Source organism: Dermacentor silvarum, chromosome 6, assembly GCF_013339745.2.
Source record: "Dermacentor silvarum isolate Dsil-2018 chromosome 6, BIME_Dsil_1.4, whole genome shotgun sequence".
Classification (NCBI taxonomy): Eukaryota; Metazoa; Arthropoda; class Arachnida; order Ixodida; family Ixodidae; genus Dermacentor; species Dermacentor silvarum.
This window is the reverse complement of record NC_051159.1, coordinates 163,511,288-163,537,387: the sequence shown is the minus strand read 5'-3', so window position 1 is coordinate 163,537,387 and position 26,100 is coordinate 163,511,288. Positions and strand designations below refer to the sequence as shown.

Here is a 26,100-nt window from a genome sequence, read left to right as displayed (position 1 = left end):
TTCATCTCACGTGGCTGCACTGTAAGCAGTATGCGCATACATGGAGTGCTATGGGAAAATTAACGGGAGTCTGAAAAGACCGTACTATATCCGGTCCTGCACTATAAGCGGTTACGTTATAAGTGGTCTATACTGTAAAAACGTTGCGAGGCGAGAAGGTGGTAAAGACTTCGGACGCTGCGCGACGAGTGTCCCGTTCTGATTTCGTCGAAAACCTCCGAGCCACTCTTAGAGGCACCGGCAACAGTCCCCAAAGCCGTGCGTGTTCGGTGCGAACGTGGGCAAAACGCCGATGGCGTCGACAACAGTTCTGCGCATTGCTGGTGCTGCTGATTGTCCAAGTTTATACAGCTGATAAAACTACTATCCTTACTCTGTATAGCTCTCTACTAATTTGCTATCGCAATTGATGCTTCGCCTTTCGGGTGAAACTGCGACAAATTTTTTAATCCTCCGACATATAAGTCAGCGTGCACGCTATCGGCACCTACCCTATCTACAAACGGGAGAAATACGCATGGTGGTAAGTTACGGCCTCCGAGATCCAAGTGCAAAAGCTTAGGCACGCTGCTCGTTTTCGGAGGCTGGGTAGCTACAAGCTGCTGGTGGATTTATTACACAGTTCGCACATTTTTGTTACGCACTGTGATGTGATGTGCTTTTTGACACTCAGGCATGAGTAATGGAGGTTCTTTGGATCGAGCATATCTCGTGTTCGCCGTCATAGCCACTTGGTGAGTGCGGAACCAGGGAAATTTTAACAATGGCTCGTGGACCCCCCAGGAGGGGCCTGCGGAACCCCTTGGTTCCGCGGAACCCACTTTGAGAACCCATGTACTAGGGCATTTACTTGGAAACGTGCATTGGCAGCTGGGACTTCTGTGGCCAGCCCCGCTGTCAGAAAAACATGAGCACATTGCACTCACTGTTGCAGCTGTTTGCCTGATACACATTCTCCAGTATGAACAACAAGACTTCAGTTGTGGAGCTCACTACATCACTTGTTAAGTTTTCTACAACATCCAAACTCGGAGTGATGCGTGATAGCGTCTGCGAAGGTGAGAACCTTTCCAGGTATATGCACCATTACCATCTAGAACTGGTATAGCATTGTCTTCATTCAGACCCACTGTATTCAGGATACAAGATGTCTAGTTCCATCTCACTAAAGAGGAAGACAAGAGGGAAGTTGTCTGCCAGAATGACAAACTGTCAAATCGCAGGCAAACTCATCGAACTGCTCAACACCCCAAGCCAGTAGCGCACCCAGGATCTCTGCTAGGGGGGGGTTGACAGTTTGCCAATACCATCTAAACAGCACTAATTTCGATTTCTTCACGGGAAATTTTTTTTAAATGCGCTTTTTGCGAGTGTACAGACGATTGCGCGTCTTACATCTTAGTTGCAGTACTCAAATTCGTAAGGAAAGAAAAGGGGTTAAACAAAGGGGGGGGGGGGATAAGTCGGCTTCAGGGGGGGGTTACAACCCCCGAATCCCCCCCCCGTCGGTGCGCCACTGCCCCAAGCTGTTGCCAGCACTTCTTTTTCTGTCTGACTAAAGGTATTTCCACGGACGATAAGAGCGCTTCCTATCTGGACTGTTGCATGCGAGTACAAAGCGCACATGCTGCCACTTCTGCAGTGCTGTTGAGATAAGGCTACATGGGTTCACAACAGTCCAGGAGGCATTATGGTGACGCCCAGGGGGTGATGATGATGTATGGGGCTTTATGGTGCAAGGGCCAGGGATGGCCAAACAGCACCAAACGCCCACGAGGCTCCCGTTGGAAAGGTCTATAGCACTGCTTTGTTTCACTCATCGACCTTGAAGCAAAGGCACATTCCCTAATGATTGCACTTGCAACTCCCAAGTCCAAAACAGCTTGCCTCAGCCAAGACAGTAGCAGCATATGATAGATGGTACTTCCACTCAGTGCAAAGGAACATAGACAAGAAAGTGAACCGGGCAAGCATTATCCCTGTTCCTCATCGTCCCTGTTCTCTTGCGCTATTCTTGTAAGACAGCATGAACCAAATTGCCCAGCGCTACATCTTAGTGGCACTCACTTTCAGTAAAGCAACGAAAGGCACTTTGGTGCGACTAAAGGGACAAGAAATACAAGCAACTGATGCCAACGGTGTTCCAGGGTCCTTTAATGAGGAGCAAGTCAAAGTACTAGCGTGTTTTGTACCACTATGTGACCCTAGATCAAGGAGACTGAAACTCAAGTCAGGCATCAGGCCACACATAGAAAACGAAAATATTGTCACGTAGTTGTGATGGTGAAGAAAACAGTCCTGGCACTTTGAATGAAGAAACTGATTCCTTATTGGGCGAACCTGTGCCCACAAAAACAAGTTACACTTGAAGCACAATGATAGTGGCAAACACAGTCGGCGATCGCCAAAATCTGATCAGCAGGTCAAGCGTGTCGGCTTTTATAGCATGAGTCATCGAAGGTTCCAGAGTAATCGCTGGTGCCAGCATGTTTTCCAGAAAGTACTACACAAATCGCATTGCGCATACATGCAATCAGATTACACAAGGTTCGGTGACAACGGACAGCGGATAGAACCATCGATAACATTAGAGAAACTTCAGATACATGCAGGCGCGTCCTGCACTGAGCGATAACACTTGTTAGATGGTGAAACACGGTCACCCGAGAAAGATACACAAGTACACATGTCAATATCCATGAAAACGGAAGGCAATGGTGCCCTCAAGAGTGAGAAACACATCACAGTTGCTTATGTGGCAGGTGGTTCGGAACTGAATACTCAAAACAGCCATACCGGCTTCATAAAAACACTTGCCAAGCAATATACAGACAGTGGACAGTGTGTTTCAGACAGATACTTCAGATAAAGATGTGCGTAATGAGCTACGTGTAATTAATTACTTGTAATCAATTAGTCTTTTCGTAGTTTTGTAATTGATCAATTGCAATTTTTACTTTTTAATACTCACTGTAATTTAATTATTTTTTTCAGTAACCACCTTGTCCTGTTGTTTCTATCGTGTACTGTCTATCGTTGCGCTTAAAACGTTTTCAAGATGCAAACCAATAATAAAGTAACCAGTTGCTTTATTAATGAGGCAAGCTGTAACAGACAACACAGCTTTGAACACTCCAATTCGTCGGGAACTACAGCAGAATGCCCAAGGTGAGGCCACAGAGCAATCTCGCGGATGCGCATGTTCGGACAGGCAAACACGGAGCACATTGTTTGTTTCCTTGTCTTATCGGCAAGTTACACAATTCTCTACTGTCACCACATTCTGCATCTCACAGTGATTTCACTAAGCACCCCCACATCAGAATGCTCACATTCAGTGAGTTTAGACTTCAGTTTTGCCATTGTCACTGGATTATTTCCAACCACTGTTCACTAACTTCCCTGTCCAGTGTTCGTATTTTACAAGGTGTTGGTACAAACATCACCGTTCCCTCCAGCACATACACAGAGTGAGTTTTCAGCATTGCTGCTGATGTCCTCACAAAAAAACGAGGGTAGATGGCCAACAAAAATTTTGAAAAGCAAATATTAGTGAAGATGAGCAACCTGGAAGGACTGCTAAGGACTCACTAAAAGAGCCGCTCAGCTCCTTTTCATCACTGTATTTGTGTTATGTTAATAAATGTTGAGAGGAAAAGTAGCATAAAAGTAATCCATTACCTTTGTGTGGCAGTAATTGGTCAGTAATCAATTGCATTTTTGAATGAAATTACCTGTAATTGTAATCAGACACTTTTTTTCTGTAACATGCACAAGTCTGTTCTGATAGTGTCATCCACTAAGTTACACAGATGAAAAGAAACAAGGCCAGTCAGTACCTGAAGGTATAGGACATGCCAAGCAGCACCAATGTTAGGCCATGATGTCCTAGCATGACGGCCGAGTCCTTGCGCCACAGGTCCTGATACAGTACTGCATACATGCCATGCACATAGTAGCTAAACTGCACGGCATAGATCCACCATATGTCTGCAGGAACAACCACCTCCGGGGACCAGCCTGCACAGATTTTCCTTCTGTTAGCAGCAGCAGGATACAAAGTAAGCTGAGCAACTTGGTGCACATTTCAAAAAAGAAAACAGCCATAGCATAATGTGGTCAACTTCAATTTATTTATGATCAACATTCAGCGTTGTGTAACAGCTGCCATCTATTAGCATGAACGTGGTATACACCTTGCTCCAGTGAAATTCTAGACTGCATACATATATCCCAGGAGACTTAGTGACATGAAAAGTGTGTACATCAGCAGATGTAATGAACCAAGAAATTTGGTATTTGTGAGCTAGGCATCGCAAGCTCCTCAACATAGCCGTATCATGACAAAGACAAGAAAAAGTGTCTTGCTTTGTTGTCTTATGGGATGAGAAATAGTCATCAGCAAAACAAATATGGAGCAGCAGAAATAGCTTCCACTGCAATCAGTTCACATGAAATTAAGTGTTGATGCGCATGATTGAGCACCATGTTGAGTAAGATGCTTCCTAGTGAAAATGTGTCCTACCTGCTCATTTTTGGGGTGCAAGAAGGCAGTGCTGAAACTGATACATGAAGCAAAAAGCCTTGGGGGATATCTTTTGAAAGAAGCTTTATATTACCAGCAGCTCGATAGGTAGAATTCATCAGTTGGGCAAGCTTAATGTTACCTGCAGCTCGGTAGGTAGAATTCATCAGTTGGGCAACTGGCAAAAATAGGCCAGTTACAATATAGTTTCAAGATTATACCGAGAAACAGCAAGTGTTGAAGAATGCCTATAAGCTTAAAGGATCGGAAACATCAGTTCAAAGCGATTTTTCGTTGGACACGTGCAGAAAACGGAAGTTTTTGTGGCAGAGTGCAAAAAGCAAAAAAGAACTGGGCAAGAAAATAAGTCTTATCAATGATAAGCTACGAGTGGATGGACAATTGTTCCTGTGAGGCAAAAAAATGAACTCCAGAATAGAAGTAAACACTCGTCGAAGCTCATCCACACCTGAATGACTTAGTTCTACTACAAATAATCTGTGGCTTTTAAAAAAAGTGCTCAGCTTGAGGCCAACCTTTTGTCACGATCCATATGTCGTTCTGATTACTGAAACTTGGCTGCGTGACAACACTGATAGCATGAGCGTTTTCCCACCTTCTTATCAAGTATTTCAATGTGACAGGCCTTCCAAAGGAGACGATGTAGCTGTACTAGTCAAACAAAGCACACCTGTTTTTCTACTTCAGCAGATTGAAAATCAAGAAAGTATCGTCCTAAACCTTCACTGATGGGGGCATCTCTAATTATTCGCCATTTATCAGGCACCTGAGTCACCTCATCCGTTCTTCAATGATCTTTACGAGCATACGTCAGCTTTTTGTCAGGATAAAATACTTCTCACTATACTTCAATCTGCCTGGTGTTAACTAGGATTATGCTGCTTACAGTTACGATTAGAATGTCAATTAGTACTTGACTGATATTACGCTAACTAATAACTTTCAAAAAATTGTGACATGATTGACACGCTTACAAGGAGATAGTGAAACCATGCTTCATCTTATTTTTATTAGCCGCTCTATTGAAAATTTTGCATTTCTCTAAAAAAAGCGTACTTTGGATCATGAACTTGTTTACTTATGTCCCATGAAATTTTGCAACACTGGCCTAGATAAAACAGTGATTGTAAAGGAGTTTTCCCGTACCAGAGGTGAAAGCATTTTGGGCTACTTAGACCACTGCCTGAGCAAATTTGATAATGTTGTCACGGTGCTCCGGAATAAGTTCAAGGCACATTTCTGTCTCACTAATCTTATTCCAAACAATGTTAAAAAGAAGTCCATACGTAATCTTTGGTTTACGAAACAAGTACTGCAACTTAAACAAGAACTAAAAAAGGCTAAAGCAACAGCAAGCTCTTCGCACCGAAATCCAGAGAATTCAAGAGGCCCTGAATCAGGCTGCGTGCAAGGCTAAACAATGGTATTTTTAATATACCCTGCCTGGATTTGTGTGCAGTGCACCAAAAATATTCTGGAACTACCTAGGCAGCATGAAGAAACCCATTGATTGCATTGTGCACAACCGCATCACTGTCTCTGAGAAGTGATCAATTTTTTCACACCATATTTTCAAGTGTATCGAACCATGCACCCTTCAGCCATACCCCTTGTTATGTCGACCCTGCTGTTGTAGCAATGCCTCATGTGGTTTCCATATTGCTAAATTTAAATACGAAATGATCACCAGGACCGGATAACATCCCAAATGCCTTCTTGCGCCGTTATGCAGAGATGACTGCACATTTTCTAGTGATCATTTTCGAATGCAAAGTTTTCGAATGCGAAACAACACTTTCATTATAGTGAACTGCACTTTTACAAGCGATAAGCAGTTCAGCGTGTTGCCGTGCAAAAGTATGCCGTCTCTTCAAAACCTTAACAAGCTGGAACAAAGTATGTTAGCTTGAATGCCCAATGTTCTCTTCCATCCATATGAACAAGAGTGCAAAACAGTGTAACACCACGGCTCTGCCGTTGCACCCGCTGTCACATAGGCAGCGCATGTGAACTTTCCTTAGATCGCAATACATGTGACATAAAGAGCAAACACCTTTCAGATGCGAAGATGTGATTTTAAATAATATGTATAGTGCATTTAATAACAGCAGGCTTATGTGCAGTAATATGCGATCACAAGGTAATAATCCAGCCCTAGTACCACAGTTTCACCACAAAGCATCATGACATACTGTCTTTCAGGACTTTCTGTGCCAATTTAGAATTATGAATTCAAACTGAAATCTATTGACAGCGCGAAACAACACAAACAACACAGAAAATATACACATACAAGCGCTAGTTCGTGTATCTTTTCCGCGTCATTCGTGTTGTTTCGTGCTGTCAATAGTTTTCAGTATGGATAACCAACATGCCCAATGTACCGTCCTTATGAATACAACTTAAACTGTGAACAGCGTGTTCAATTCTATCACTATAAATTATGATCATTTCATTTCCACCAAAATTTATGACACATTCTGGGTGGTTGTCAGTCCCTTTAAGACACTGTCCTTTCTGCACTTAAATCTTTCATAATTAAATCATCACAAGTCTTTGTTTACCAGTAATACATCTTTCATTATAGCTTGCTCATATTTAATATAACAAGTAAGCAAAGGAAACAGAAACATGATATCCCGGACCAGGAGGAATATTTCTTCAACTGCGAGGCTTTCTTTCTGAAGAAACTCGTATGCGTTTCCATTGTAGCTTCATGCTGCAATTTGGTTGGATTTCAATTTTTCCCTACCATGATAGAGAACACATGCACAGTGAGCTTTGGTGGCCTATCAGAAGCATTGGCATTTGATACAATCATTCGACACAGGGTGAGTTCTCATGTTTAATAAAACATCTCTCCACATATTATTACAGAAAAATAATACACTTTACATGCACTTTTAGTACAGAATGAACCATCGTCACAGATGGAAAGCTCTTAGCCAGACATGTCTTCAAAGTGTCTGAGCCTTCCGAGAAACATGCCGATCCAAGTCACCTCTTATGAGCGATTCTCATGTATATATATCCCCGCCAGTGCCTGTTTTCTCTCTAGGTAGCATAACTACTTCCGTAATTTCTTTTTCGATTTGGGGCTTCACAGATGAGGCATGCAAATTGTTGTTGGGGCTTTTGCGAGCACGTCTCCGATGACATGTCTACAACGGTCAAAATATGCAATATGCACAGAAAAAGGAAACAATTATAACCCAACCAAAACGCCAATATTTTACAAAGCAACTACTTCGTCTAGTTGGAGTTGGACCCAGAGTCATCAAACATGCCAGATTCTGAGCCATTGCCGTCGTTATTGATTGTCCCAAACAATGTCGCCCTCAGTTCCGTCGAAAACATATGAGATTCTGATTTTCTTTAAACTCGACTCCATGATTTTGGGAGGTCATATTCCACAATAGAAGAATTTACATACCAACTCTGCCACACGAGCCGCACTGGTAGGCTGGCACAGAGTGGTGCATGCAGCACAGAACACAGGATTAAAGTTATTTTATTTATAAACCTGGGTAATAAAATTGGGGCGTGCAAATTACATGAGTAAAACGCGGTAAATATAAAAAACTCTATTGCCAGGGTACAAGGCAAGTGCAAACTGTCTGGCCAAGCAGGAGATGTGGCTTACCATCCCAAACAGAGAAGGGCTGCTGGAAGAAGCGGTACTTCCCCTGGAGCACCACAATGTACACGGTAAGCAGCCAGACGCATCCATAGTAGAGCAGCTTCCAGGCACTCTCGGGCAGCTTGGCAACATTGGATGGCTCTAGGGAGAGCCACCGGCCCCAGGGCTGCACACAAACAAATGCACAGTGCTGAATAACTCGTCTAATAGACCCTTTTCACGATTTGCAAGTGCGCTTCTCTGCGCTTCGCTTCAGTGCGCCTCGCTGCACATTTGTCCAAACTAACGGCAGAACCGGTCATGGTTCAAATGAAGACGAAACACTAGCTGCACAAGCTGGGGCTTGTCTCTTGCACATAGTTTCATCACAAGAGGCATGTCTATATTTTCCATGTCATAAGTTTTTAAAAGATGTGCTAGCTTGCACTGACTGCAAAAGTGACCATGGAGCCATTACCTTGGCAAACTACCGTGCAGGAAAGCTAGCTTTGCAATTATGAAAAGGGTCCACAGCCACGCAAGCACTTACTTCTCACTAATGATTTATTTGCAAATGTTAATCCATTCCTCTCAATAAAGCGAAACTAACGAAGCTAAACAATGTACCTATATGACACACACACATAGCAAAAAAAAAAGAAAGAACTGCACTGACTTTTATGTTTAAAGCAAGCACTGACTATACAGGGTGTTTCATTCAGCTAACCTGTGCCAAGCCTTAAAGGGCCCCTCACCAGGCCACATCGGAAATTTTGGTTATGCACTGGAATGTTGTTACATGCCCTCTAAAGAGTGTTCTACCGCAAGAATTTTTCAAATTAGTTCATCAATAGCAGAGATGGAAATATTTGAAGTGCTGCGAACTGGAGAGAGTGTATGTTGGCGGTGAGTGTCACCGCCAACATACACTCTCTCCACTTGTCCCATCTAGTCTCCACAAGCGAAATTCCTTCCCTGCGTTCTCCCATACCAGATTCGGAGCATAGCGTGACAAATACGTCACGGGCCCTGCCTTGTTTTCTTGTTTAACTCTCTCTCTCTCGGTTTTGCTGAATGGCGCACTTCCAGTGATGGTCTCGCACACAGAGCTATTGCATTTGTCTCGTTCCGCGCAGCGGACGATGTAGCGCGCTCTGCGCGAGAACACCTGATGGCGGTATAAGTCAGCGCCACAGTCACGAACACTGAGCCAGACGCGAGAGGATGAAACAGCATGATCATGGCACTGAACATGGTCGAAAATTACACAGTTTCGTTATCCGCACGCATGACGTGGGAACAAGCAGACGAAACGGAAGTACATATCTCTTGCTATGGTACGAAGTGAAATAAAAACATGCAGACATTCAGCTTGTATGTTTTATTATTTCTCTAAACTTTAATGCATCTACTAAGGCAGCAGATTACACAAATAACTGATTTTACCTTGAATAATTCTCGAAGTCACGTGTCACTGTGAGTGACATCACAGCACTGCCATGTACATAGCCGCACTTGTGCAATTGACGTCAACTCTCTGGCTAGGAGTGCAGCGTCCGTGGCAAATGGCATTTGGTTTGAACTTTAAGCTCTTTCTGCGGCACATATCGTTAGAGACACTATCGCAGACACTATCGTTAGAGCGCATTGCAGACACTATCGTTAGAGCGCATTGTATGCACTGCACTTGTCAGCTTAAAATGGCCAGACCTGGTGAGGGGACCATGCACACTACGCAAATGCAACCAACTCAATGTTGTTGACTGTCGTCTTGAGTAACTCAAGGTATTTTTTTATTGTGAGCATAAGTCGTTGATTAACAAAAATTAATTACCAACCTTTAAAGTATTGATTTAAACACAAAGCTTTCATACAAACATTGTAGAGCATATTGGCAAATATCTAACTCAAGTCTTTCCATGATGACAACTGCTATGCTTTTATTTTATTTTTATTTTGAGAGGGGGGCTCTAAAGGAAGTGCCAAATTTTGAAAATGTGCAATGTGACTAAATGAGTGCACACAGTGACCTTTCATGCCCTCAAACATGCTTCATACACATGATCAATGCTGAATGCAGAGCAAACATAATGAATAGGCTGCAAGTGAAAATGATGGTAGGCTGCAAGCGAAAGTGTATAGGCTGCAAGCAAAAACCCAGACATAAAACGAAGAAGACTTCCACCGACGTACAGTGCAGAGAACGAGTGATGCAGAAACACAGCATCACGAAAGCTACCTTTTGAAGAACACATTTTCAAAGAAACAACGTAATGGATGTGTCACTAACACAAGCTGATTCTTTCTTGCTGATGTGAAATGCTTCCAATAATGTTATTAATGTTATCCAATAATATTAATAATAAATATTGTGTTCCCTTGCTTCATGTCTTTCTACTTTGCGCCAAGAACAACATGTATAGTAAGCCTAAACACCAACTTGCCCAAGTACAAGTTCTTTTGGAATAAAGGGGTCCAAGGGGCTTGATTTTTTGTTAGTCACAACCATACAAAGAAATGTTCAGACAACTAAGCCAGAGAAAGCACAGGGGAAATTAAATGTTATGTTTAAATGAAACGGCATGATTACTTTTTCAGGTTTCATGCACTTCCTTTTGAGCCCCCAAAAAATAAAGCCAGGACAGCTGCCTTCACGGACAGAATTCGTCTGGATATTTTTGAATATGCTCTACAACTTCTCAATGTAAAACATACTTTTCAGTTGCTCAGGAGGGCAGTCCACAATGCTGCGGTGACTGAATTTGCGTAGCACACGTCTGTTTTCTTTAACGCTTGGCACAAGTTAGCTGAAGCACCCTGCAAAGCATGCTCTATTTCCAGAACAAGTGTTATTGAAAGTCGTTGCTTGTGTTGTCTACTTCCATTCCCTGCCAATCTGTCATCTGCCCTGAACAAAAATAGTACCGATGTCTTTGTTTACCGACATGAGCATGCCTTCGAAAAAAGTACTGCCGCAACAGGTCGGGCCATTGAGGTGGAAAAGAAAAGAAAATAACACACCACACAAAAAAAAGCTATACGGCCCAAAAAATAAGCCAAGCAAGGATTAAGAACAAGGCATGCATGACTTATCCAAGCATCTGCTACCGATTGCTAAGACTATTTGCTTAGGTGATCTCCGTCCATTGTCCAGCAAATATTTGTTTCAAGCATGTGATATCTGTATCAGTAGCCATCGTTTCAGCAATTGTTCGGGCGCAATACTTGTCCCAGCTGTTCCAACTCAACTGCAAGCTTACCTGCATAATGAATAGGCAGCCATATGCACGCTGCGTATATATATATATATATCTGTGCGGAATGGAAGTGCTCATATTTTGCCACCTGTTATAAATGTAAGCACAAGCGTATGTAGACTGCGGCTATGCGCAACGCACTTGCTGATTACTTTATTCTAAATATTGTAAGCTCAGCTGGCTGGGTGAGTCAGCAAAACATAAGGGCATGAAAAACAAGATGAGCTCTCTAAGAAAAATTCTGAATGCGCAGGAATTCAGATTTTTTTTTTACAAATGCATGTGAAATGCAGAAATGGTTTCTGACCAACAGTGAACTGATGTGAATAAAGTTTGTCGCATTTAAGAGATGAAGTTCAATTACGCTGGCTACTAAAAGCAGAATATTTATTCAGAGCCTGAAATATTTTACAAGAATTTCTAAAATACAGCAAATTAAAAAGATTTTTTTTTTTAAGCACTAGATTTACAACTCTGTGACTTAGCACCATAACATCGTTCTGTAAATTGTACCTATTCAGGCATCTAATAAGCCAGACAAGTATGGTATTATAGTTCACCGTTTATGCACAGTTGTTAACACTCTTTAAGTCAGTTTCACAGTACTACTAAGTGCAAATCAGTGGTATGTTTCAGAGTGGTGCATATTATATAAATTTTTTCTGCTTTGGATGTCCTAATTGATGCACTTCACAACATCTGAGAGACCACTGTAGCCTTTATGTGTTGTATTGAATAAATGAATATAGTGGCTTCAAGGAATACCCTAACTGTCTCAACTGATGATGTGCTTTCAAATTATTTTCTTTAGTGTACCTTCGAGCCATTTATTAGGTGAAAAAAAGCACAGCTCATAAGTCATACCCAGGTAATCTACGCATTTTTAAAATATCAGCTTAATTGAATGATTGTTGCTATTATACAAATAAGACAGTATATTCACATGAAGCTACTGAACTGCAGTTTAACCTTAAAAAAAAGCACTTTCGTAGGTAAGGCAACAATCACTGTCCGATTCCTGGCAGATCTACAACATATATATGACAAAAACTTGGAGGACGCTTAAGCTTCGTCGTTAAGAGTGGAACATGATAGCGGCTATCGGGTGTCGTTAACGCCGACACTGGATTTTCTGCGACACGGGACCTGACAAAAAGCAATGGTGGGTCAATCCCGGCAGCAGTGCACAGGGCAGAGAAAGGGCTCATACCCCCATAAGAGGCTACAAGCAGAGACTCATCAATGGTTCATACGCCCGTAAGCAAGGAAAAAGGGGTTTGTGTTTGAGTTTCCGCCGTAACAGAATTATGTTTTCTCGTATATTCAAATTACAATCCGATGCTATCATCTTCGCAGGTTGTGTGTAAATCGGACTTTACGAATTTTCTTAGGCATTTTACTTTGAGAAATTCAATTAGTTCAGTAACGCCTCTGCGCCACGCAGAGGGCCTGCCTGGTAGTGGTTCGAGTTTTTTTCTGATGGAACACGCCGCTGCCAGCGGACGCCAACACAGGATTTTCTGTGAAACGGGGCCCTTAACGCTATCACGGCAAAAAATTTGCTCATGATTTCTCTTCCATGCTTGCAACTAACCTGCGGTGTTTCCAGCACACAAGGACCATCATCAGCTAATTTTCACTGCAGGACAAAGGCCTCTCCCAGCTGTATAATGTGCATCAGTCAACTCCATTTTACGACGGCAAACTTCATAATCTCACCACACCACCTAATCCTCTGTCATTCTGAATTATGTTTGTCCTCCCTTCCAGCCCATTTTGTAACACTCTAATACGGCACTGGTTATTTTCTCTAAACACTGTCATAATATGAAAAAAAAAAAAAAAAATGCGAGTAGCTTTCTTGCTCATGATGTGTCTATCATGCTCACAACTAACCTGTGCCGTTTTCAGCACACAAGGACCATCATCAGCAAATTTTCACTGCAGGACAAAGGCCTCTCCCAGCAGTCTAATTACCTGTCTTGCATCAGTAGACTCCATCCTACGACTGCACATTTCCTTATCTCACCGCACCACTTAATCCTCTGCCATTCCGAACTACACTTGCCCTCCCTTCATACCCATTCTGTCACTCCCTAATACGCCACCGGTTACCTTCTCTACATACTGTATGGCCTGCACAGCTTCACTTTAACTACTCAAGTTTGTTCCCTAATCCCTACTGACGTCTTCCCGTTTCTTAACGTTAAGCCTATCGTTTTCCATTCCATTACTCGTTACAGAGTCTCAGCTTTTCTAGTTTATTTTTAAAGCAAACAGCTTTCTTTACCTCTTTCACTCGTTTTCGTGGTTGGTCGGTGGTCAAACTCAGCAAGGAAGACATTCGTTTGTTCACTCGTTTGTTCATTCACTCGCTCAGGCTATTCACTCACATTGGCAATCATCGTCGATAGCTTCCGCACAATTTTCTATTGTTCTAGTTCCCATCCTGTACTTAGTACTAGCTAGCAGATTGCACTGACTGTATACCATTTAAGTACATTGGTAAGCTGGCATTCTCATGACTTGACGAGTCAATGCTAAATGTGCTCCAACCTACACAATGCTTCAACCAATTTCCCATAATCAGCACACAGTAAACCCGAACAATTGTCCTAAAGTAAAAATTGAAAATGAGGATGGCAATATTATCAATGGCTCACATTAAAAAAATTAAATTCTGGGATTTTAGGTGCCAAAACAACGCTTTAATTATGAGGTATGCCATAGTGGGAAACTCTGGATTAATTTTGACCACCTGGGGTTCTTTAACGTGCACCTAAATCAAAGTACACGAGCGTTTGTTTGCATTTGCCCCCATTAAAATGTTGACACGACAGCCGGGTTCAAACCCCCAACCTTGAGCTCAGCAGTGCAACTCCATAGCCACTGGGATACCACATGGCTCAGCATGTATATAGATAATAAGCAATGCCGCCTAATCTTTCTTTGCCAACCAACACATCAGATCTTTTTGCTCAACATCAGAATGCCATAGCCACTGAAGCAATGTTTTGAGTGCTAAAGAAAAAAAAAAGTTGGATAATTCTCACCATCTAGAAGACCTAACACATGACTGCTGGCATTCTCATTTACTATCCAATCAATTACTATTCATTCACAAACTTTTATCACCGTCCACGCTATCACCACAAAATGCATCCACTTCCATCTTCCAAATCCGTTCTGCAAGCGCCTGCAAGGTGGATGAAAGTTCATGAAAGGCTAAATTGTCATCCACCCAACTGTAGCATAAAACTACGAAGGAAACCCAATAGTGGTTTCTTTGCAGGTTTGTGCTACAAGTGGTTGGACGATGATTTCCCCTCTCACGATTTCTTGGTAACTTATTCATGCTACAGTGAGTGGGTGACAATTTTCCCTTTCACACCACCTTCCTCCATCTTACAAATCAGTTCGGCGGAACTGATTTGTCGCTCTGTGATCTGATAGCGTCCTGGTTAGCTCAGATGGTAGAGTGACCATCCCAGAAAGGCAATGGTCCCGGGTTCGATCCTTGGACCAGGACAAATGTTTCTTAAAATGTGAAGTTTACTTTCTTAGCAGTTATCCTTTTTTTAGAAACCCACATTGGGTTTCCTTTGTAGCCTTGTGCTACAGTCGGGTGGATGACATTTTCCTTTTCTTTTACACCTTCCAACAAATTTTTCATACGAAACGTGATGCATAGCATTTTGCTCAGATGATTATGCCACCTGGAGGAGGGTATTCTGTAAGTGTACACCTAGTGGGACTGTTCATTTCGGCCACCGCTGATTGGTTGGAGCTGCACCAGCGAAAAGGAGACTGTCTAGGGGCACCTGCCTCTTCTCATTGGTACCCCAATCAGCACCTCAGCAGCAGCCGAAATGGACAGACCACTATATGGATACTTACAGAATACCCGCCCCCCCTCCCCATGCTTAACGCAAATGTTTAATCCTGCATGCAATTAATCACATGGCATTAATATCCTGCCACTGCTACTGAGGACGACCTAACAAAGCTCGGGCTACATTAAGAAATCCACGAAGACCAGGGTTAGTCTCATTTTTTTTTTTTTTGCCTCAACTACAGTGCTGGCCCGAATAGGAATTCAAAATAATGTTAGAAATCTTTTTTTTTTTTTTTCTGTTGAAGACACATGCTGCTATTTTCTCTTTGTTCTTGCTAGGCTTGAGGTATTTATGTTTTTTTTTTCACACAAGCTTTGAGTTAAATAGTCCACCTTCAATTAAATTATCATTCTGCCCAACAGTGAATCGAACTTAATGATCACTCAAGTGCAGAGGCGGAAAGTTTTCATTTTTTCGGGGGGGGGGGGGGGGGCTGGGGCCCGACCAGCTTTCCGAACATACATTATATATATATATACCCTCTGCTAACAATTTTCTATTTCTAGCTTTCTGGCGAATGCAATTTATAACACTTCAGGCAAATTGTCGCGGTTGTCATCGCCGTGATGTTCCGCATTGAATCCAAAAGCCATATACATGAGCGACCCATACCCTGTGGGTGCGGGAAAAAGCACGTAACAGTGAGCCGAAAACGATGGCGGCTTGATGGGCATTATGTCCCACGCGCTCAATATTCGAGTTAGTTGTTGGTCACGTAATCAAACGCGAATGGGAAGGAGAGCACGCGTCTTCTCCTCTAGCCCTGCCGTAGCTGTGAATGACTGTGTGCGGCTGACGCTTATGGGGCTCGCGTGCCATATCTAATTGTTGGTAATCATTGGCAGGGGGTGCAATGATAAAGGACGACCAGGGATGGCTGCTAACTTCATGCGCGCTGTCTTCCTTGCCGGGCTGTCTTTCTGCGCCTCTAGTGTTGCAGAGTTAAGAGACAGAGGTCATCGCAGATCACTCACAGAGGCCGTCAGTAGTGGACATAAAAATAGGCAGATAATGATGATGAATCGAATTTTCAGAGTTGCGGTGAATCGCGCGGCTGTACGAACCATTTGCCTCCGCTGCTGGCATTCTTCACAATGCTTGCGTTGTGAAAGCTCGAGGTCATCCAGTGAGGTATTTACAGGTTTACATGGTCCGTGCTTACTATGTCCACTATGTCCACTATGCTTACTATTTTAATTTTATGTGAATGTTTATTACATTTTATATGGCCACTATAACTAATGTCTACTCGTGTAAAAGCCACACTTATCTGTTGCGATTTTGACGAGCCTTTCATGGGACCGGACCATTTGACCTCATTTTTCCAACTTCGAGTATGAAATCTGCCATAAACCTCCACGATCGCCTCCTCTCGACATCCAGTAGCGACGCGCGAAAGTACACTGCGTGCGATAATTCGCTGTTGAGCCCGATCAGAATCAGCGTACGGAGCGCGATTGCTTCTCAGTTGGATGTCCTTTTTTTAATATTGGCTCTCAAGTTATGGGTGCAGCCCTTACACGGGTGCCATCCTTACACGGGTGCCATCCTTACACGGATTTACACGGTAAGGATCTTCCTTCGTGTAATTGTCTTCTACTTCGCTATCACTAATACTGCTTCGCCTTCCCGGCCAAACTGCACTCTTTTTTATTTTTTAGTACTTTGAGTCCGAGTATAAGCGCTGCTTATATTTATTTGATTTTGAGTGAATCTGGCTTGGCATCATTTCGGTTACCGAGTGAATTCTATATACAAGGTGTTTCAGCGAACAGTTTCCAAAATTTTTAAAGGTGGCCTATAGCAGATAGTACAATTCTAGTTCATGAGCTCGTCTACTCGAAGAGGCGGGCATTACTTGCACACAAAATTGAAATGCATAATCAATTTATTAATAAAATTAACCAATTAAGTTTTTTGCTTATGGCCAATGGCCTTATGCCATTCCATGTTGGCCCACCTTATGGCCCATGTTGCGATTTACAAATTTTAGCCGTGGAGTGCGGAGCCACTTTTAACTAAATCTCAGGCTGACACCAGTGTCCAGATGTTAATTCTCTAACTTTGCGGAGAAATACATTGGCGTGCCAGTCACTTTCTCAACAAAACGTCGTTTTATGCATCAAAGCACAAAAGTATGAAAAGAACAAATTATGGGATTTTACGTGCCAAAACCACGATCTGATTATGAGGCACGCCGTAGTGGAGGACTCTGGAATAATTTACACCATCTTGGGTACTTTAACGTGCACCTAAATCTAAGTATACGGGTGTTCTAGCATTTCGCCCCATCGAAATGCAGCCGCTGCGGCCGTGATTTGATCCCGCGACCTCATGCTTAGCAGTCCAACACCATAGCCACTAAACAACCACGGCGGGTAAGCGCAAAAGTAACTGGAATGCCAATGCATTTCTCCGCAATGTTCGGAAATTAATATCTCGAAACTGGTGCCATCCTGAGAATTAGTTCATAGTGCATCCACCTAGCGAATTCCACGGCTAGAATTTGTAAATTGCAACACGGGCCATAAGTTAATATGTTAAATACCTAATTGGTGATTTTTTTTTATTTGTCGATTATACATTTCAATTTTTTGTGCAAGTAATGTCCACCTCTTCGAGTAGACCCCAGCTCATGAACTAGAATTGCGCTATCTGCCACAGGCGACCTTTAAAAAATTTTGTGAAAGTGTTTGCTGAAACAGCACACAGTAATGGGATGGCCTCTGCATGCAAGATGCGATGTTTCCATCCCTAATGCGTAAATGTTGTAAATAATTAGAAGACCTTTTTTTTTTAATTTTATTTTGTCGCCAGTCGTTAGCCTTGCCTACTGGAAAGAGAATCAATATTGAGACACATATCACTCACGTGCTTTTCACACTGCAGACTCTGCCGAAGGGGTCACTGAAGTCTACAGGTTTTTTTCAGGGTCAAAAAAGCACGCAAAGTAATTTGAAGTGAGGTGAACATACATCAACATATTCATTCTCTTGGTATAGGCTATCCATTTAGTTGGCTACCTCCTTCTCTTTAAAAAATATAATAAACTTTGTCCTTTGTATATATTTAAATATATTGTGTCTTTGCGTGGTGTTCTCAGCGGAAATTTTTAAAAAATGTTAAAGTCAGGAAACACGGATGAGGTAGCCACCGCTGGTGCTTCTAATGCGCTTGTCCTCCTATTGTCTGGATTTGCCGAAATAAAGCGAAAGTATAAATTAAAAGCCGTGCACGTCCGCGCCAACAATGGTGCCGTAAGCTTTTAGTCAAAACAAAAGTGAAAATGTGGAGGCAACGCAAGAGAATCCTCAAATTATGTGTGTAACAGAACTCCGGTAATGACAATTTAGAAGCGGGGGGGGGGGGGGGGGCTACGGATCTCCAGGGGGGGCCCGGGAAAATTCCGGAGGGGGCTCGAGCCCCAGAGCCCCCCCCCCGTAGTCGGCGCCTATGCTCAAGTGCACAGAATGCACTTGACAGTCTTCAATACATTCCTGAAACATTATTTCCATTTCTATGGTCTGATGTGGACACAATTATTGTAATATCTACAACGTGCCTTTATTTTCCTGTCAGTTGATATCTTAATTCATTTGTGTGAAGCATTTCTTTATTACCCTATGGCATGTTGGATGCTTGTAAAATAGCACTCTTGCTGTGTGTCAGTTTTGTGCAACCCCATACACCTCCTCATGATTACATGTAACCATGTAGTCCAGCAATCTTAGTTGGGTTATACCTTATTATGGTGGAAGAGGACAGATTCATGATGGTGGCGACATTCATTATCTGAAATTGTGTCCCAAAGCTGTACAGTGGACTATGGTGGACATTGTACTGAAGGGCTCTGAACTAATTTTGACAATTTACACAAATTTAGGCACATAAGTGTTCCTGTAATCCACACCCATTGGAATGGCACGGTGGACTGGAGTTGAGACACACTGCGTTCAACTGCAGAATGCCACAACCATAGAGAATTATCAGAAATCAATGCCGATTCTTCATTTATGTTGTATTTGTGGGTGTTTACATGTTCCTACTGAGTTCTTGCACCTCTCCACTGATGGTATATACTGCACCATACACCTCCTCATTAGTTCTTGATTCGCTGAGCCCTGCAAAGACGAAATAGCCCTGAATAGGACATCGAAATATATATATATACCTTTCCTTTCACTTCAAGGCTGATGAGGAAATAATCGTGCACAACTTGGCATTCAATTACTTAAAACAAACATGAAATAAGCGAAGAAACGTGGCTCTATGGGCCGATCGTACGCAAGAATGGATTCTGAAGAGTGACGGGCGCAAACCAATCGTGACAGCGGAAACTTGGACAGGCGCTGCCCAGTGTCAAAAGAAGGAAAGGCTCTGTGAAGCCTGCACCTGATGCTTGAAAATCGACCGTCGGCAAACGGCAGGCAGTAAAGGCGAGCGTTCGCAACAGTCGAATCAGGTTTCGTTTTTCGCAAGAAACAACCTGTATGTAAACAGCGGCTCTGGAAGCACTTGACACACGGACGAAAACAAAGCACGAACTGACGCGCAGACATGGGCGGTGTGCGCCACGTTATCGGACCGCCGGCCACTTTTCGCTACCTCACGGACTATAACGACTCGCGGCTATAAATTTGGTCACGCCATTGCAAATTCCGCCGCGTCCGCGTTGCTACCTCGATCGAGTGCAACGTGCGTGCGATCAGCACTGCGCCGGGCCACGCAATCGACGGTGCGCATCGCTGAGAGGCCCGGTGAAAGGCACCCCTGCAGAGGCAGCCGCGAGGGGCGAGCGTGTGCCCCGTGCGCCGGCCGTGGGTGGCTGGGGGGGTACCCGATCCAAGGGGTGGGCGCGTCCGCTCGCCCTGTGACAAGTCGGCCGACGACGCGCGCACAGCAATGGGAGGGGAGCGCGCGGCTTCCCGCTGCGGGGATGGAGCGCGGCGACCAAAGCACGCCGTGAGAGGCTATTGCGACAGCAACAGGCGAAGTGCGAAGGCGCGCGGTCGCGACTCAGGGTTACCTTGAAGACACGATCGGTGAGCAGCCGCCTGATCACAGTCCAAAGGACGGCCAGCACGAGGACCACGAACACATCTTCGAGCGGTATGACGGGCCAGAAGCGCCGATGAGGCCCAGCGGCACTGGCGGTAACGGGCTCGGAGCCGTTAGTCACGTAGAGTCCGTAGTGGCACACGTTGTACACTCCCCGCAGCACATCGAGGTACGACGGCAGGACCTCCCACTGGCCGTCGTTGCCGGACATGGCTTGACAGCACCACCACCACCGCACCCCCACAAACCCCGAAGTTGCGTGCGGAACTCGCTCCAACCCCTACGCCGACGACCCAACGAATGCGCTGCTGCACCTTCGGGCTGCCCGCGAGAGAGGGCGCGGTCTGGTCGTCTGGGGAACGCGCGTCCCTGCGCGGCCGCCGCCGCCACTCCTGGCATCAACTACTGCGCGGTCGTTATGTTAGCGGTGCCGACGAAGTGATGCGCGGTTAGTGAGTCACCATGCAATTTGAACGCACGGGAAACGCTTGATATCACACGCGGCGACGCTCCGTTTCGTTTGTTGTTGTGCCAAAAAACTAGAGCTCAGGAACTATGCACGACTTCACACGTCCTTCACATTCCGCTCACAAGGACGCGTGGAAACGAAAGAAATGAGATACTCTTAATTTATAAAGGACCAGCGTGCGTGGTGGGTCCTGTGATAGGCGTGATGTGTTATATATCGTCCTGTCGGGCCATAAGAATGTAGAGTGATATATGTCTGAATAAGCGAACGGTGTGGTATTGCAGTATACGTATACGTATAATGCACGTTCGACTTAGTCAGCCGCGTTGGTTATAATGTTCGAATATATCAGTCGCACCACACACGCGTCTTGTGTAAGTTCTCGCATTTCCTTTCGGCGCCTGGACGTTAAAGTTCCGCTGCTCGTGACCGAGGAAGAACGAGCGACTGAGTAGAAGTACGGGGCCCCTCGGCGCCCGAGTCACGCAGGCGCTCGCTCAATGACCCCGGAGAGCGCTCGGCCACAAGTTCAGCGCCGCGCGGCGCTGTGAACTTTCGGCCCGTTACGGCAGCAAAAACCCGTACCCCCGCAAGCGCCTTGCGCGGAGCGTGAGCGCACGCACACACCGGGAAAACAGCCTCGCATCGCTGATAACGAACCGCGTCCTTGTGACGCGCGCGCACTTCACAAGTAGCAAACGAAACCCTGACACACGCTAATCGCACGTAAAAGGATGACGCATAGCAGTATGAAGGCTGGAGACTTGACAAAGTTGTTCTCAAGATTCCAGACATGACGTCATCGACACGTTGTGTAGCATGACCATGGAGTTGCGTAGCCAGAGCGAAGGGGGGACGTGCCGTGTGCGCCCCTGCTCATAACAACACCCCCTAGGGGTGTTGCTCTTGATGGCGTTGCTCGGGAAACAAACAAGACTTTCTAGTACACTCGAGGGCTGCGTGCGTTTCTTTTGGATGTGCTTGCGTGGGGAAGCCGCAGCAATCGCAGGAACGGAGCAAGCTAGCAGTACATCTTGACGTCCTTACAAATTTTCACCTCCGGTAGCTGTTTTGAAGAAACAAATAGAGTATAAACCTTTGTTTAGAGCGTTCTGACGCTTGACAGCGGTTTTTTTTTTTTTTTTTTCTTATGTTCAGAGGTTTTGGACTATAATTTACTGCAATAATAAGAAAGCCAGAGAACGTCGCAAAGTTATTATGGTATATGCCATTGAGAACGGTAACGACGTAATCACATAAATTTAGGCTAAGCTCTGCACAAAACTAGGTGTAGTGTTCGTCGAACGAAAGAACCGGCGAGCAAACGCACGTTTTCCTTGCCGAACGCTGCACAAAGCTCACGCGAGACAGTTCTTCCCCCTCCCTCCTGCCCCTCCCCGCAACAATTCGTTGCGCAAGAGCACGCACCCTTTCTCTCGATGCCTTTGCATCGCAAGTCCTTTGACACGCATGCACTGGGGCTTGTGAATGACCTCGTCACAGCTGTGCAGGGAATAAAACTAGAGTGATTTACGCAATCGTGTCCACGTGACTACACGTATAACTATATAGACTCTAGCGCGAGATTTACCCCCTTTGTAAGACATGTAAAAAGGCATTATAGAGAGCAAGACTGAGTCAGTCAAATACAAGTAAAGCATTCTTTCAAAACATTATTTTTATTCATTTGGCAGAAGAGGTCTAGGCATTACATGAGGAAATGAGTGCGCAAAACCTCCGGCGCCGGTGCACACATCTTTCATTTCGGCATCTTTTCTGGCATATACGGAGTGATAATTTCCAAGTTCTGCGGAATTTTAAAAAATCGCCTATTGCAGATAACTTAATTCTAGTCCTTGATCTGGATTTTTCAGAGGCGGACATTACTTGCACGTGAAATCGAAAAACCTTATTCTACTAGTAAAAAAAAATACTTTTTAATTAATTCCTTTTTAATTATTTACTTTACGAAATTCAGCCTATGTGTTTGCAAGGCGTTTGTACTTAGAATTAATTTCCAGAACGACGCCAGTTTGGACATATGCGTCATTAAACTCGCCGTATAAATTCACTGTTGTTCATAGTTTTTTAACAAATCGATCTGTTATGCATTGAAGCACAAAAGTAACTAGAACGCCCATCTATTTCGCCCCACACTTTGGGAAATATTATTTCGAAACTGGTGTTTTCCTGGAGATTCATTTCAAGTGAATACGCCTTGCAAACTCACCGGCTACAATTCGTAAATTGCAATATGAGCCGTAAAGCAATTAATAATTAAGTTAATTAGTGATTTTTTGTTACTTAGTTGAATATGTGTTTATAATGCTAGTAATGTTCGCTTCTTCGAACAATCCAGCTTAAGGAGGAAGAATTATGGTATCTGCCACAGGCGTTTTTTTTTTTTTTTTTTTAATTCTGGTGAACTTAAATAAAAATTATCACTCCGTATGCTGTCTCATCCCACTATGCCGGATGTACTATTGCGAATGTTTAATTTACTAATAGAGCTTAATATTCCCTTCTACATTCCCTTTACCCGCCGTAGTGACTTAGTGGCTTTGGCTTTGTGCTGCTAAGCCCGAGGACGCGGGATCTAATCCCAACCGCGGCGGCCGCATTTCGATGGAGGGAAAGGCAAAAACGTGTACCATGTTAAAGAACGCCAGATGGTCCAAATAATTGTGGAGTCAACTACTACGGCGTGCCTCATAATCAGATCTCGGTTAGGATACGTTGAACCCCACAATTTTTTTCTTTAATTAGCGTCCCTTTATAATAAGGACCGCTGTGCCGGCGCATGCAGGGTTAGCGGACACGGCACTCGCGATCCCCACTTTTGACTTTGAAAGCGTGCTTTATGACATGCATATTCGTATACATATACGCAGCTGCTGCTGCGCTCATATCTGCTTGTGAAGATTCAAAAGGCAGCTGTTCACTTGTGTATATCGGACTGCACACGTCATTCTATATGAAACTTTTGGGAGCCTGCTGTAGTGATGGCTTTCATTTTACAAGGGGTATTACATAAGTGGTGGGGCAAAAGAAAATTGAACATTTTGTCACATCGCGAGGTAATTACTTCCATGAAGGCGGATGAGCTGGTCATGTCAGCGATATGTGCGCAGCGTCGTTCCAGTCTTTGGATATCCGAGTTTTTGGGCATTATTATATTGCCTTCGTTTGTATCATGCGGGAAGGGAAGTAATTATTTTGCAGCGAAGTTTTCAATGTGGCTAGAAGCGCTCGAAAACATTATGTGCGTGTTTGACGATGCCCTGATCGAAAGACCTAGATAGTTCACTGAGTTTATATTACAGGGAAGCTAGCTGTTATTTATTGAATTATAGTGATCATCGAGCCTATAGAAGGCACTCGAAAACTTTTTATGCGCGCTTTCACGGTGTCCCTGGAAGAATTAAATACCTCACGGAGCTTACACTTAAAATAAATGTGGGGAATGTTATAGGGTAATGCGCAGGAAAATGTTGAAATGTGTGGACAAATTATAGGGACTAAATGAAAATGGCTAAACCGTCTTTTTCTCGTTTTTTTTTTTTCCCTTCTGTTTAGAGGCGTTTATATGAATAGCTTAACTAAAGTTTCCCAGCTGAGGACAGAGAGGCCATGTTATGGATGACGCGTACTAAAGATTTAGGCGTGTAGGTTAACTACAACTCTTGTACAAACCTACCTATCCAAGTGTTCTTGGAGCTTTACAGGCGTATTTTACGAACCGCGAAGAAAGTTTACCCAATGTCCTGAAAGAACTCAAAAGGCTTAACGTAGAAATTTTGAGGAACTTAGGGGGTGTTTTATGAGCGATATATACATAGTATTGTGACTTCGGGGTGGAGGACGAGAGACAGACTCTTGGAGCAGACGAAGAGGAAACGAAAATCTTTATACAATATTGTATGTACAGGTATAACAGAAAATAGCGTATACATATAGCGGTGCCGTTGTCAGATGGGAAGTTGACTTGGCACGCGTAGGTACCGCGTCGCAGAACTTACGTGTACTCATCAACCCAACATCATTCGGTACATTGACCCGGCACCCCCCCTCGGTAAGAGCGCACCAGACGGATGGGGCGGCTGGTGGCGACTCTCTCATCTCACAATGGGCCGGTTGTGCCTTTAATCCCTTTGGCGACCCATTGTCGGCAGGAACGAGGCGGGCGGGTGCTGACGACACCCGCGTCGCATTCCTCTTTCGTCGCGGGGAAGTCTTGGTGCTGCGGGTCACCGGACTCCCCAGTTGGACCCACGGGAAGGGGTCGGCAGTTCCGTGTAACTTTGAAGGTTGTCAGGTTTGAAGTGTAGCACAAGGGCAACCACCTCAGAAAAACGCGCGGGGGGGGTATCGCTCGTCGCCTCGATGATATACCGGGTGCTCATTTTGAAGTGTTACGAAATTTTTAGAAATCGCCTATGGCAGTTAGCATAATTCTTATAATTGAGCTGGGTTATTCGAAGCGGCGGACATTAGCAGCACGACAAATCGGAACACATATTCAACTAATTCACAAAAAATCACTAATTAACTTCTTAGTTAATTACTTCACGACACATATTGCAATTTACGAATTGCAGCCAGTGAGCTTGTCAGGCGTATCCACTTGGAATGAATTTCCAGAATGACACTAGTTTGGAGATATGCGCCATCAAACTCGCCGTAACAATGCACTGTTGTTCCACTTTTTTACCAATTAAAATGCTCTTTTATAGATTCAAGCACAAAAGCAACTGGAATGCCCATGTATTTCGTCCCACACTTTGGGAAATCATATCTCGAAACTGGTGTCATCCTGGAAATTCATTTGAAGTGGATGCGTCTTGCAAACTCACCGGCTACAATTCGTACATTGCAATATGTGTCGTAAAGTAATGAACTACATTAACTACACACACGTAATATTCATTAGTCAATTTTGTCTTAATTAGTTGAATATGTGTTTCGATTTCTTGTCCTGCTAATGTCCGCCTCTTTGAGTAACCCAGCTCAACGAGAAGAATTATGCTACCTGCCACAGGTGATTTTTTAACAATTCCGTAAAACTTAAAAGTGAACACCCTGTATAGGCATGCGGTGTGGCACAACAATAAGAAAATTTTCATTGGCGTTAGTTAATTGCAGCCTTTACAAAAAAAAAAAAAGAAAGAAAACAAAAGTTTAAGCAAGTGCTTGAAAGTGTTATACGGAAGTTATGAGCTATGTTTGCCACATTGTCCCGAGATAACTGTACGTCG

At 43.9% G+C, this 26,100-nt stretch overlaps 1 protein-coding gene across 1 annotated transcript in view; it reads right to left on the bottom strand.

The window, feature by feature from the left end:
- The window catches only part of LOC119456326 (ceramide synthase 1), a 50,686-nt gene extending 29,973 nt beyond the window's left edge, over positions 1-20,713 (bottom strand). The window contains exons 1-3 of the mRNA XM_037718030.2: positions 20,345-20,713; positions 8,190-8,352; positions 3,840-4,020 (exon numbers count right to left, since the gene is read on the bottom strand). Coding sequence (XP_037573958.1) covers positions 3,840-4,020; positions 8,190-8,352; positions 20,345-20,587 — 587 coding nt within the window. The 5' untranslated portion in view covers positions 20,588-20,713. The remainder of the gene's footprint in view (positions 1-3,839; positions 4,021-8,189; positions 8,353-20,344) is intronic.
- Positions 20,714-26,100: the final 5,387 nt, after the last annotated feature.